Raw genomic sequence first — 15,451 nt, forward strand, 5'->3', positions numbered from 1 at the left:
GAGAGTCCCCAGAAAGATAGCGCACCATACTGTGTGTGTGGGTTGCCGTAGCCTACATTAAGTTTGAAGTCACGTGTAGGCCTACATCTAAACAGTTCTAGGGATTCATATTTTTACATATTTCCTGTCTATCTCTCTTGAGGCCTCACCCAGACCATGTGAAAACCATCCGGAGCGGCTGAGGAAACATGCAGGTGTGAAAGTTGCATCTGCAGGTGCTCTCGGTAAGATCTCAAAACAGATAAGTGACTATTTAACCTCCCCCGAATCTTTTCGCGGAGATCTCAGGGTATGAAGGCAACTATAAACACATCAAATATGATGTGTTAATAGCCTATTTTTTGTTCATTTTTAATTCTCAAAAAAATCCATGCACGCACATTGATTTTATTACATTTAACCAGTCACCTATAAAATATAACACTTTAGCCTATTTTACAGTGTCCTTGTTACATATGTTACGTGTATACAATACTTAGCCTACCATAGTAATTACAGTAGCCTATATTAGGCTATGCATCATTTCATGTAACTAACTCTCAAGCATAATCCTATACCATAACCATAAGAAATTGCATGGAATGTTTGTAGCCTACTTTTAAAACTCATTTATCTTCAAGTTAATAAGATTGTATCAAATTAGTAGCCGAATTTGTGTCTCTTTGTACGCATGCAGGCAAATGCAGAGAGAGAGAGAGAGAGAGAGAGAGAGAGAGAGAGAGAGAGAGAGAGAGAGAGAGAGAGAGAGAGAGAGAGAGAGAGAGAGAGAGATCCTTTTCCAAAAAACGTTCGTGACTTCATTCACGGCTGTTTTTGACACTTGCAGGTTCGGTGGTTGTTTGTCTGATTGTGTGAATATAACTTTGTTTTTTTTTAAAGAGGTGTGAGGCTGTGAGTTTATGTTTAAACTGTGGCTAATGCTGTTCCTCTCATGAAGCGCATGTGCCACCACAGACTGTTTTCAAGTTTCAAACTATTGACTTTGATATAAAAAATATATATATAGCCTATAGCTCAAGCTATATATCCATTTGGATCCATTTGGTGGCCTGTAGCCTGCTGGTTTAAGATGACCAGTAGAATAAACTGGAATTATCTTTACGAACTTTTTTTGTTTTGTTGAAAAGACAACTTTCATAAGTAGGCCTGGGCTAAGAATATAAAAAAAAACCCTCTCACGCAGCTTTCTAAGAAATCATGAACATAGTTTCCGTGACTCATTTTTGTCTTTTGTTAATTGTAATTTAGGTTCGAAATAAGTTATCTGTTGACACCAAAAGGGGGTTTTAGTGACGCTTGTCAGTTAAGGGCTTCGAGTAAACCACCAGGAGGCGGCCTTTGACTAGATGTCTGTAGGCTAATCTGCTTATCTGGTGTGTCAGGGAACAAAAGACGTAGGCCTATGACAAATCTATATTTGTGGTTTGTAATTGTGGTCGTGATTTAACCAGATATCTTACCGAATCACTGATATATTATCTTAGATAATAGCCTATTCAAAAAAGTTATCGGTTCTTCTTTGTAACTGCAGGCTTTGATGCGACATGGAATCATAATGTCATATCGGTTAATTTTGTAGCGCAGATTTCTTCAAATAGCCTAGCCTACCAATTCAGTCAATGGTTAAAAGTTAGGCCTAAGTGGTTTTTTGTCATCTTTTTGTGCAAAAAAAAACAAACAAACAAAAAAGTTGTCATTTTTTCTAGTTTTTATTTAACAAACATGAACAAAATAATAATCCTTTGTATTACATTGGACTTCTAAACAAAACATCAAGCAAACAGCTGGCTGACCACGGACAATAAAATGCATGTTTTTCCAATATTTGGACTCTATTAAGTTTCAAAATCGTTACCAAGTATAAATAATTCTGGCCAAATTTAAATAAAATGACAAATCACTCAAGCAAACTTCCTGATTTGTCTTGTACTGAAATAATAAAAAAAATGTCTTCCTCAAGAGAGTGTATTTGCAAAAGCATGTGCATCTAAAATAATTGCATAATTACAGCAAATGGAAAATTCGGTAACTTTATTTGACAGTGTCTTTGTTACGTTAGGCCTACATGTACTTACTCCAGTAATAACAGTACGTTATGCATAATTACATGCAACTAACCCTAAACCAAACCCTAATCCTACCCTAACCCTATAGTAAGTACATGCAGTTAATTAATATTATTCAGTACTAAAATGTATAATTACTCTGTAACAAGAACACCTTAAAATAAAGTGTAACCGATTCCGTTTGTTATTAATACACTTCAAATATGGTGTACTAATGTAATATTTTATATTATTTAGCATGTTGTTAATATTTAAGGGTAGGGTTGGGTGTAAGGGAAGGGATCAATAGTGTAATTAATGTAATTACATGGAGGTATTTTTAAAATATAAGTACAATATAAAAAAAGTATGTACACATTAAGCTACATTGTATCAAATTATTAATTTCAATGTTCATCATAGTTATAAAGTGGGACCATTAATTTAATCTATACGTAAAAATAAATACGTAAAAATGCCAATGCCAAAATGACTGAAATCTTTTGAAACATTATACAGTGTAGAAACACTTTTTATTGCATCTAATATATAGCTAATCTTCTGAACCAAAACATGTAGATCAAAAATGCTAATATTTGAGGAACATAGATCAATTGATGATTGTTCATTGTCAGCTAAATATATATTCACAGGCTCAAAACAGTATGGGTTCAATGTGGGAAGCAGGTTTTCTAACATACTGCACATACTCAATGAAATAAAAAACTTAATTATGTTTTATCATAAAAATTTGTGAGGAGCACGTTCAAAGGATCTATCCAAAACAACTCGTCATCAGCAATTACCACATCTATCCTATCAACATGAGAGGAAGCCTATATATATATATATATATATATATATATATATATATATATATATATATATATATATATATATATATATATATATATATATATATATAATATATACACAGTTGACCCACCGTCATTCCTCGACAGTTTTCAGCATTCCTCCACAACCCTGACTCCCACAGCCAGGACCACGGGGGGAGTACTCTGGGTTCGGGCTACCGATCCCTCTCTCAGGCAGCACACCAAATACGTATATCATTTATTCTTTTTTGTAAGTGTGAACTTGTGAAACATGAGTGTTAGCTTCATCAGCTTCCAACTTGCTTTTAAGGCCTAAAGGAGGCGACATTACAGAGCTTTGTGACTGAAAATGACTTACAGTTCGACTGCAGAGAAAATCCCCTTTGTAGCAGCAAGATTTTAGTTGGAGTGTTCAGAAAGCAAAACATGACCCTATAGTTCCTATAAAATACATAATATTTGTACATATAAATGTATAATCCTGTTCCTGGATGTTGATTTTTCAATGCTGTATTGCAAAATATAGTAACAGCTTTGCCCTGCTGATCATATCAATGTGCAGCACCCATAACGGATATTGATTTTTGGGGGAGGGGGTCTAATGCTATTTCATGCATTCTGACTTATTTACACTGTTAAAATTAGTTGGATTCTCATGCTAAACATGACCAACATTTCAAAAAATTAATTGGAGTATTTCTGTGCCAAATACACTCCTTCAGGATTCAAACAAGTTTCGGAAAGTTTTTTTCCGAGTATGGGCTTGTATGACGTCATAAAGGGTGAAATTCTTTGTTTGTTTGCACTTCTCCCGGATGAGCGCGTGCATATCAACCAGAGCGAGAGCAAGCGCACGCCCATCAACAAGCTTTGTTCGGGTTACGGAATCCGTCAGCAGCGCTGTAGGTACTCAACGTTAACATGAGATTGGCAGAAACTGTGTGTTATGTACCCTTTAAGAAATGTATATTCGACTTATACCAGATGTACACAATGTTTTTCCACAGTTTCCGAATGCAGATTACACAGTGACTGTGTCTTTGTTTTCATGTGCAAATCATATAATTATCTATGATTCTCCATCTATTATTTAGAGCTATTTTAGTTCCCAAGACAAAAATGGACAAATATCTAGCAATTTTGCATCTAATATTTAAGTTTTTAGGTGTGTGTTAGGTGTTTAAAAAAAAAAAGACTTCCGCATCCTCGGTTCAAGCATCCTTAGTAAGCTTCCTCCATCCTCGATTCTCGCTACTTTTAAAATATCACGGGTGCCAAGAGGTCATTTTTAGAGCAAGAAAAAGTTAAACGGATCCATTTCTATAGATTGTGGGAATGAATGGCTGGCAACCTAAGTCAGTTAAGGACCTAGGGGAAAGGCCTGGTGGCTTGGTGGTAGCACTGTTGCCTCAGAGAAAGAAGGTCCAGGAGTCTGTTCTGTGTGGGTTTCCTCTGGGTGCTCTGATTACCCCCACAGTCCAAAGACATGCAGGTTAGGTTGGATTGGATATGATGAAATTGGCTGTGAGTGTGTCCCAGCACCAGGGCCGTCGAAAGGTGGTGACAATTATAGGGGCCCCCCTTCTTTTTGCGCTATTATGTAGTTGGTTGGTTTGTATAACATACAAAAAAATAGAAATGCGTGTCGCAAGGATTACAGACTTGCCGGCTACTGATGTGACGTTTTTAACAATACTGCCAAGAAAACGCGAATACAAAACATTGCTCTTTTATTACATTTGATACATTTATTAGCTTTATTTAATTAAATAGCACATTATCCTCATCCAAAATGAAGACAGTGAGAAACTTAAAGGGATAGTCCACCCAAAAATGAAAATTCTGTCATCCTTTACTCACCCTCAAGTTGTTTCAAACCTGTATGAGTTTCTTTGTTCTGCTGAACACAAAGGAAGATATTTGGAAGAATGTTTGTAAGATTTCATTGACTACCATAGTATTTTTCCCCACTATGGTAGTCAATGGCTGCCGAGATCTGCTTGGTTACAAACATTCTTACAAATATCTTCCTTTGTGTTCAGTCACCCTTCAGTCAGGTGCTGAAGGGAGTCTGAAAAGATGCCTCCTAAATTTCTCTCCCACAAACACATAGAGAACTGGATTCAGGCAGCTGTGTGAGTAAGCCAAAGCTTCTGTGATTTGCAGACTCAGACCGATTGCCTTGCTGCTGTCACAGGACTGTGTTATGAGTCCATTCAGTTCCAAGGCTTTCATAAAAGATGCAACATTGTATGGAGCCCAACAGCAGAAGAAGACCACCATTACCACGGAGACAAGACGTATGGCCTGCCTCCTGGAAGAGCGAACTGTCCTGAGTCTCTTCAGAATCATTGAGTAACAATATCCAATAACAATAAGTGGGAGAATTAAACCCATGATATTCATTTTAAAGATACCAATTGTCTTTGAATATTGATAAGAACTTTTATCATGTGTTGGATAATGTGTACAATAAATGTTATTATTTATGCCTGTGGCTTTCAGGTATATCAACTCAGGAAAGGATGCAAAAACAGCAATGCTCCATATGACCAAACTGGCAAAGATCCCATATCTCCTTGTTCTGACTCTCAAGGCAAACACAGCATGAACCACAGCTAAGTATCGATCAACACTCATCAGTACAATAAAGAATATCCCACTGTAGAATCCAATGTAGTAAACACTGAGGACCATAGTGCACATAAAACCTCCAAAGACCCACTGATCTCTGGCATAGTGTGCCAGGAAGGGAAGAGAGGAGACCAGCAGCAGGTCAGCTATAGCCAGGTTCAGGAGACAGATGTCAGTCATGCTTCTCAGCTTCACACCCATCAAGACCACCCAGACCACAAGTATGTTCCCCAGAAAGCCCACCACAAAAAACAGGGAATATAACACAGGGAAGAAGCTAGCTCCATAACATCCATAAACACAGGAATACACAGATGGATCAATATTTTCATCATAGAACTCAGAATTGTCATATTGTGCACTGGTATATTGTTCATCAGCATGTCGTCCATTCACACTTGAACATGAAGGGGAAAAAACAAATCAATAAGCAAATCAGAGCTCCTCCTTGAATTGTGACTAATAAAAGTAATATGACCTCACCTGGATGATCCATGATCATTTAGATCGAGGGTGCTGTTGGTTACCACCCCAGTCCTTGGCGGCTGTGCAGTGGTGGTCCTGTTCATGACAAAAAAGGCTAAGAATCTTATTATACAGTGCAAATGGACCTTCAATGAACGTAATCATCAACTCAACTTAATCAACACTGAACAGATTTGAGCTGAATAATGACACATTTTTAGAGTTGCTTTACAGTTGAAATTGTTTTTCATTTCATAATTAAGGTACTCTGCAACTCAGTACTGATTTGTTTTACTGTGAATCTGCATTGAAACACTTTATTGTAAAACGTGCTATATAAATACATGTGACTTGACTTTATCAGAACAACAGTCATGAACTCATTGAACTACATTTGGAGATAATGTTTGGTCTTACCTCAGTAAGGCAGCTGTAGAATTCATAATCAGAGAACCAGAGGTGTTCCTATACTTTGTTAGGCAAACAGGGAGACAGAAGTTATCATAGTAATGCTGCAAATAGATCACCTAAGGCATTAGTACAAAATGTGGTAGGGTAGCTTAAGCCCCTCCTTAGCACTGGTTAATTGTCATGAGTGGCAGCCAATGATTATTTAAGGCTTGGTTTGTGTCACTTGGAGACACAAGAGATAACCTACATTTTCAGTTACAAAAACTGACCGAACTTTCAGTATATGTAAGCAGCCATAGTTGCCCAGCAAACATGTCAATGTGGGCTCCACGTGGGTTTTATCTGGGTTATACGAGCATCACCTAGGCATGGGGTCAGAGTGGGCACTTCAATGGGCTGAATGTAGGCCCCAGTTAGGTTGCCCATTATTGTTTATACCTTGGTCTGTTTAAATACTCGATTCTGATTGGCTGGAAGGTGTGCAGTAAAACCGTTTAATGCACAGGTAGTTCCCATTCAGTTTGATTACAGTTCAAAATGAATCCGCCACTATAAACATTGATAACCATAACACAGTTACGCTTGCAAACAGCGTGAGAGACATATATTAAAACGTTTATTTATGTTGGCTAAATGGATGATTTTTGCATATCGTTTAATTTGAATGGTGAATATGGCAATTTTGATAAATGGGCCCAGGCACAAGACGAAATAGAAGACTTGGAGAAGACGTTGAATGACAAAAAGCGGCACAAAGAATTAACACCGGCAGAGCTAGATAAGATAGAAGATGACAAAGATGAGTTCAATACGAAAAAGACAACTAAATTGCCTAACACTTTCAGTGACTTTTTGCGCCAAAGTCAGAACAATTGTGATGTCGAGACCTACTCTGCTTCTCTTTTAAATGAGACATTTGCGGGAGTTTTATGCCTCTGTTCAGTCTACCGCTGGACGCAAATACTCCGCTTTGCGTCGGGTGGTTCTTCGCCTCTACGTCGTGCATTAAAATCCTTTAATGCATGGCTAGCCGGGGATTATCCCTTACTTATTTGAGGCTACCATATGGGCCACATTTGGGCTTTATTATGGGCTATTTATTTATTTGCAGCTGATTTGTTTACACTATCATGGGCAACTGCCATAATTTTCAACCAATTAAATTGATTACATTTTAAGTATTTCATTTGTTTATATGATTATATAATATATACACTGAACAAAATTATAAACGCAACACATAAATTTTTGCCCCCATTTTTCATGAGCTAAACTCAAAGATCTAAGACTTTTTCAATGGTCTATTTCTCTCAAATATTGCTCACTAAATCTGTGTTAGTGAGCACTTCTCCTTGCAGAGATAATCCATCCACCTCACAGGTGTGGCATATCAAGATGCTGATTAGACAGCATGATTATTGCACAGGTGGGCCTTAGGCTGGCCACAATAAAAAGCCACTCTAAAATGTGCAGTTTTATCACACAGCACAATGCCACAGATGTCGCAAGTTTTGAGGGAGCAATTGGCATGCTGACTGCAGGAATGTCCACCAGAGCTGTTGCCTGTGAATTGAATGTTCATTTATCTACCATAAACTGTCTCCAAAGGCGTTTCAGAGAATTTGGCAGCACATCCAACCGGCCTCACAACTGCAGACCACGTGTAACCACACCAGCCCAGGACCTCCACATCCAGCATCTTCACCTCCAAGATCGTCTGAGACCAGCCACCCTGCAACAATCGGTTTGCATAACCAAATAATTTCTGCAAAAACTGTCCGAAACCGTCTCAGGAAAGCTCATCTGCATGCTCGTCATCCTCATCGGGGTCTCGACCTGACTGCAGTTCGTCGTCGTAACAGTCTTGAGTGGGCAAATGCTCACATTCGATGGCGTTCTAACAAGCTGATGATCTGAATCCGGTATGTTAAATAGGGGAGACATACAAAATGTCACCAGGATTAAGAACCACTGCATTAGAATAAATGCTTTATGCTGTTGACCACTAGAGGGCAGTCCTTCCCTGACCTTTGCCATGAACTTCAGTCCCCATAATCATTTGCCTGGACTCTGCAATGAATTATTGCATTCACCTGTTTATCATTACATTGTTTGTCTCAACCTACTTATATACCATGTTCTCTCTGTCATTTCTCATTGAGTCTTTGTAGTTGTCGCACTGCTTGTCTGAGCACTCTCTCTTGTCTCGTTTTTGTGGATTGTTTGCAAATGTTTTGACCGTTTGCCTGGCATATAACTATGATTCTGGATTTTCCAATAAAGCTGTGCTTGGATCTTACCAAAGTCTCAGAGCAATCTGTGATAAGTAGTTGGCGAGGTCAGTTTGTAAAGAGAACCTACGCCCCTATAGACTGAACACATAATATGTTTTTTGCATTACATCACCATTTTTACAGATTTTTTTTTTTACACGGATAACAGTATCATTTTCAAAAACGTACTTTGAAACACATTTTTTAGGCCCCCAAAACGTTGTTGTCTTGTTAATGAACTGCCAAAACGTATAAAAAGCTTTCTGTTTTTAGTGTTGTGTAAAAGGCCCCTAAGAGTTAACATAAAACCAAGACACATGAGAAAACTAGACATAATCCTGGCAGTAGAGGGGGTAACAACATTTTGCACAAGATTGTGGTTAGTAGAAAATTTTAAACCTCACTAGTCCACCTATTGTTTGGATTAAGGAATGGAAAAACACACCAGCCTAGAAGTTTCTAGTATGTGTGAGACCTTGATTAGCTGGTTTAGGTGTGTTTTAATTGGGGTTGGAGCTAAACTTTGCAGGACAGTGGACTTCCAGGAGCAGGATTGGACAGCCTGTGGGTGAAGGTGAGACCTTTGAGACTTCCATGGCACATACTGTATATGCTGTTGCTGTGTGTGTGTGGTGTATTCACCGCCACAGTTACCATATCAGTATGTAACTCATTGAACATCTAATTGCCTCATTTGACTTGCTTTGTACAATGTACCCAGACATTGGACTTGTTATCCATGGAGACTCAGAGTTCATGGTATCTGCCTACAGAGCAAACTCTGTCATGGTGAATAAGGCAACCTGTACCAATGAAAAACAAAACAATGTCCTTTATCATACTATCTTGCCTGAAATTTCTCTATGAAAAAAAATAAAACAATGTCTCCTTTAGACAAATCATGGATCTTTTTACTTTTTACTACGTAATTTGAAGAGATGTGCTCTTCAAGTCCCTGAATGAGAGGCTGCTCACAGCAAAGCCAATGGGGTATCCAGTTAACCCTCTTTAGATGTAGGAAAGTAGGGTTTGAAGGTCTAGCCGCACCATAACATATCCCTAAATTAAGTTTGGGAGGAGCATGTTCAGGTAATCAACCAATCAGCTCAAGAGGAAGCCGGTATATTTAGCCATCTCTCACCTCTGTCCCGTGACAAGTTTCACATCATCCCTCCACCACCCCATCACCTCACTCTTGGCTATATCTATCCCAGTCAAGGAAGGGGAGTACTCCAGGTTCGGAGCTCAGAGCCCTCCCCCGTGTATTTTACAACACTTCAGCTTGTGATTCTTATTTAGTGGGGGTCATTTTTTAGGATTCTTTACCTAATTTAAAGCAGCACTAGGTAACTTTTCAACTTTCATAATATGTTTTCAAGACTCTTGTGATGATACATCGACTTACAATAGGTTGAATGACGCATCTGCCATAGCCTGACGGGGTCTGTATCGTTTTTAATCGTACTTTTAAACTTCTGGTTTCGGGTAGTAACCCGAGAACAAAAAGAACTACAAAATTCGACTGCTTTATGGCATATATACGTCACTTCCACCACCACCCCCACTTCCTTAAATTCGGACGTGCGAGCCCAACTATCATTTGTTTGCCGAATGTTATAGGCATGGCCGAAGCAGCACAGAAAAATAAGAAAGCAAAGGTTTTGTCGGAGGAAAGCAAAAAGAGGAAACGAGAAAGTGATCGGATTAAAGGCAGGACGAGGATCAACATTGGGCCAGCGTTTGCTCGTTCGTGTGAGCTGAAGGAGGAGGGGCTACATTCTTGCAAGTAAATACATAAGACGTACAAAATCATATTTTAGGATACCTAACATGTCTGTGATATTTGTTTATTTGTCTTGCCTCAAGCTATAATGCAAATCGATTTTTCAAATTTGCAGATTAATCTATTGTAGCTTGATATTATAATATTGACGATATATGGTTATTACATTGAATTGAAGTATCATATAGATTCCGTAAAATGGTAACCAATAGACTAGGCTACTATAATGACGCTGGCTTGTAAACGTGAGCATCGCGATCATTTGGCATTTGAAAAAAAATAAAACCCATGAAATTATATTCATATGACATGCTGAAACATGTGCCACTGTACCTGGGATGAAGACATTTCACACACGACGCAAGCAGAACACCTGCATGTGAACTCCTGCTGCAGTGTTCAGGGCTATCACGCCGCATTCACGCGGGCCGAGAAGCATTGACGCAGAAGCCCCGTGTGAATGCGGCATCATGGTTGTCATGTCAACAAATGCACGTGCGATGCATCCCCTGATGAAGGATGACAGAGTTTACGACAGTAGTAGAGGACAATACTGTTTCCCAACTGTAGGGGGACCCCAAGAGCAAAACCTACCTAGTGCTGCTTTAAGTCTCTAATACCCCTTTTCCACCAAAGCAGAGCCAGAGCTAGATCGGAGCCAGAGCCTAGTTTCAAATCGGTTCTTTGTGTTTCCACACCGAAAGCACCACCTCGGAGCCAGGAAAAGTGGTTCTTAAGTAGCACCAAAACATTGCTGGGCTAGAACAGGGCTAGAAGTAAGAACCGCCTACGTCAGCGGCTGGGGGCGGGGTTACCATGACCAACAAGACCACAAACTTGTGACCGCCATTTTTGAATTAGCAGCTAACCCTAAACACAACAATGGACGCGCTTAGACAAAAGCAACAGTGGTCCGAGGAGGAAATTAGCTGCTTTTTAGCACTCTGGTCCTCTGCAGAAGTCCAGAGTAAACTAGACGGGGCTTCACGGACGAAACCAGTTTTACAGCAGATCCAGCGGGACATGGCTACAGCGGGGTTCGACAGGAACATCGTCCAGATAAGCAACAAACTGAAAAAACTAAAAAAAGACTACAGGGACCAAAAAAAGGATCTCGGTAGAAGCGGCAATGGTCGCCCACGCCGAAACCCCCATTTCAACGTCCTCGACTCGGTCCTCGGCGATCGACCGGCATGCCAGGTGACTGGGGCACTGAATTCGGCGACAATAGTGCTCGAGGCCATGGCGGATGATTCGCTGCAGCAAAGTTGCACTGATCCTGGTAAGTTCTGTTTTTACAATATTTTACTTGTTCCCAGTCAGTTGTGTTTTTAGATGTTTAGCAAGGTACTAATTACTCATATTAGTGTTTGCAATGTTGATAGCTAGGATAGTTGTATCTGTGATTTCATTGTTTAAAGTATCAGCAGAACCGTGTATAAAAAACTGTGGACAAAAAAAGTGTTTTTTATTGATGCACTGTCTTGTTTTTGTTTATAGAATTGTCTGCCATCAACGATGGTGATGAAACCGTCGCGTTACCGCCACCGCTGGGCTGCAGCTCTCCCACGCCGTCGTGTAGCAGTTCTGGGGATAACGTTACATCTTCTGAACGGGGTAAGACTTTCTGTGCAAATGGGCACACCGTACACTATGCAAACATTCTATGTGTGTGTGTATGTATATGCAAGTGTGTGTGTGTGTGTGTGTGTGTGTGTGTGTGTGTGTGTGTGTGTGTGTGTGTGTGTGTGTATATATATATATATATATATATACACACATGTGTATGTATGTATCTAAAAGATACGGAAATAACGTTTTTTCCCTTCATTTAACTTAATGAACATCAACACAAAATGCTTTGATATGTAACATAAATTACATTAACTTGCTTTATACAATATTATGCGTAGGAAATAATATGGGACGTGAGCAAAATGTGAAGTGATAGTGATGTATAATGCTATAATATAAAATAGTATTTAATCATATAGCAGATGCATACGCATATTTCCCTGCAGAATTTTTTTTTTTTTTTGCAATGCTATGACAACACATTGATCTGTCATCTGCTATTATTGTTTTACACAGGAAAAAGGAAGAGAGACAGCACTTCAGAACTGGTGCAGTATTTAGAAAGGGCAGATGAGAGGTTTTTGCAGCACAGCAAAGACCTGGACGATGCCTTGCGGCAGGACATGCGAGCGGACACACATTCGCTGCTTGGACTCATGGGGCGCATGGTGGCCGTAATGGAGGCACAAGTGCAAAAATGAGCGCCCAAAAATTGCACAAATGAGCGCCAAAAATTTGCACAAAGAACTGCACAAGAATTGCACATCACCAGTGTTTTTGGTTTCTTTTTATGTACACTTTTTATTTAAATTATTTACAATTTATTTACTGCACTTTACATTTTTACATTTTGCACTGTTTGATAAATATTTGTATTAGTTTTTTTTGGTTTAAATAAACATGTTTCTTAATACAAATGTCTGGTTCAGTTTTTTAATCAATGGAAGAGAATAATACATAATACAATTTATGACAGTCCAGATGTCCTTAAACACAAATGGCGGTGTTACAAAAATATGGAATTGTTGTATTGAAAGAATCACTCGTTCCCTCCGTTAAAATGCATCATTAATGCAGCTCTGACGTCGGCCCCTTCTGCGTTAGCATGCTCAGGTACTGTCTGGACAGGAGGCTGAATGTTTACAGTCCTGTCTGGGTGCTCTTCAGTGAAATTGTCACCATGTTCCTCACAAATGTTATGGAGCACACAGCAGGTCAGTGCCATCCTCTTGCTCAGCTCCAGCTTGCAGTCGTTTCTTTTTAGGAGGCACCTCCATCGTCCTTTTAATCTCCCAAAAGACATCTCCACAACCGATCGTGCACTGCTCAGCCTGTAGTTGTAGGTGTGTTGTTCAGGGGTCAGTCTGCCAGTGTCGGAAAAGGGCTTCATGAGCCAATTCTGCATGGGGTACGCTGGATCACCTATCAGGCAATGTCCAACATCACAGCCAGAGATGGTCACTTTGTTTTGCCCAAGTAATTCCCCATCACTTAGGACCTCCCACAAATGTGACTGTCGGAGCACTCTGGCGTCATGCACACTCCCTGGATAGCCAACACAAACATCCCAGAAAAGACCTTTGCCATCCACAACTGCTTGCAGAACAATAGAATGCCAGCCTTTCCGATTAAAATAGTCTCGTGGATAGTCCTCTGGTGCAATTATTGGAATGTGGCTGCCATCAATTGCACCAACACACTGTGGAACTCTCCAACGATTATTAAAGAAAGTGGCCATTTCTAACAACTTGTCAGCATCAGGAAATTTCATGTGGACAGGAAGCAGCACCGTGATGACTGTGTTGCAGAATTCCTGAACACAATTAAACACAGTGCTGAGGCCTACTCCAAAAAGATGGCTGATGGTCCTGTATTCACCACCCGTGGCCAGTTTCCAGATGGCAATAGCAACACGCTTTCGGATTGGGACACACAAACGGTAGTTTGTGTTCCTTCTCCCCATGACATGCTTGACCCGACTGCAGATATACTCAAATGATGCTGGGGACACACGGAAATTCTGCATGAATTGTAACGGGGTAAAATCCGGAACAATTGTGTCCCACCAGTGGTCAGATCGTGGATATGCCCACATTACAGGTGACCTCCTCCTTGCCTTCAGCTGCAAGATTGCCTGTACAGATTTAAAAAAAAAAAAAAAAAGTCTCATTTATGGGCAATAGGGGGACTGTGCATTTTATATATTTTTTATGTATATATATATATGTATGTATGTATATATGATATAAAAATTGGCAACAGCAGTACAATGCAATATAGGCTAAACATTAAAGCAGCAGTAAGAATAATTAAAAATATTATATAGAATAGAACAACTGACAATGGACACATTTTTCTGCAGATTAACTACTTTTGGTTTTAATATTGTGAGTGACTTTTGCTTATAATACAGACATACTTTTACTTAGGTAAATTGCACTTCTAGTAGAGTTTTTACAAAGCAGTAAACTTCTTACACCAATGCTTAATACATTTTTATTTAACAACAATGTGATTGATTATAAGCAAAGTCGATGCTAGGATGGTAGCAACATGCTGAGGCTAAAGTTGATATCTTATTGATAAAAATAAATGTTATGTACATACCGTTACTCTCGCCTGTAATCTCCGTCTGTACAAATTACGGCGAGCCGCACGAACACGTTGGATCCGCCGTGTTTGGATGCCGATGTAAGTCCGCAAAGCCATGAACATCAATTGCAACGCAACGTCCGCCATTGTTGATGGTGTGTTTGTGTTTGGTGCTACCGCGCTTGGCGCGCTAGCGTTGCTGGGAAAGATATGACGTATACACAGTGACGTAAGACCTGGCTCTGTTGTGGCTCTCGGCTTGTGGAAAAGCAAACGGTTCTTAGAAAGCTCCACAGTCGAACCAACTAAGAACTGGGACTAGCTCTGGCTCTGAATTAGCTCTGGCTCTGCTTTGGTGGAAAAGGGTTTATAAGATCCTGACACCTTGCACTTCTGGAGACTCCAGGTAGGTTGCAGCTCTGAAAAATGGTGGCGCTGGAGACTAAAGGGTTCCTGATGGTTTCACACTTAATTCTTCACCTTAATTCTTAATTCTTTTGCAGTTAACAGGTATCTTTTCTCCGCCACATGTTTTTGTCTGACCCTGCTGACCCAACGAGCATTTTACTGTCCAATGGTCATGCCTTAACTGCAATGTCTAGTATTGCATTAGTATTGCATCCTTCTCATGGGCATTTAATAATTTTTGACTTTTCAGTCTGAGTTAAATCTCTTTTTTGGCTCAATTTATCTGTAAAAGAAAACATGCCCAATAATTCTGCACACCTGAATATAAGGTGTTTTTCATTTCCAGCCTTCGTGAACAATTATATATCACTTATACATAATTAAAAACTAAATTAATAGTAGTTATTAGGATAACTGTGGTTTGGAATT

The 15,451-nt window shown here is 39.6% G+C and overlaps 2 protein-coding genes across 2 annotated transcripts; both read right to left on the bottom strand.

Moving 5' to 3' along the window:
* Positions 1–4,930: 4,930 nt before the first annotated feature.
* On the bottom strand, positions 4,931–5,797 carry LOC307139191 (C-C chemokine receptor type 5-like; the record flags this gene model as incomplete). The annotated part of the gene is made up of 1 exon (XM_079838081.1): positions 4,931–5,797. The coding sequence occupies exon 1, from the start codon at positions 5,714–5,716 to the stop codon at positions 4,931–4,933; it is 786 nt and encodes a 261-aa protein (XP_079694207.1). The 5' UTR covers positions 5,717–5,797.
* Positions 5,798–13,061: 7,264 nt separating this feature from the next.
* LOC307139192 (uncharacterized protein) lies at positions 13,062–14,117 on the bottom strand (the record flags this gene model as incomplete). Its single annotated transcript, XM_079838082.1, has 1 exon — positions 13,062–14,117. The coding sequence occupies one exon, from the start codon at positions 14,115–14,117 to the stop codon at positions 13,062–13,064; it is 1,056 nt and encodes a 351-aa protein (XP_079694208.1).
* Between the last annotated feature and the right edge of the window lie 1,334 nt (positions 14,118–15,451).

The sequence above is a fragment of the Gobio gobio genome (assembly GCF_949357685.1).
Source record: "Gobio gobio genome assembly, chromosome: 15".
NCBI lineage: Eukaryota > Metazoa > Chordata > Actinopteri > Cypriniformes > Gobionidae > Gobio > Gobio gobio.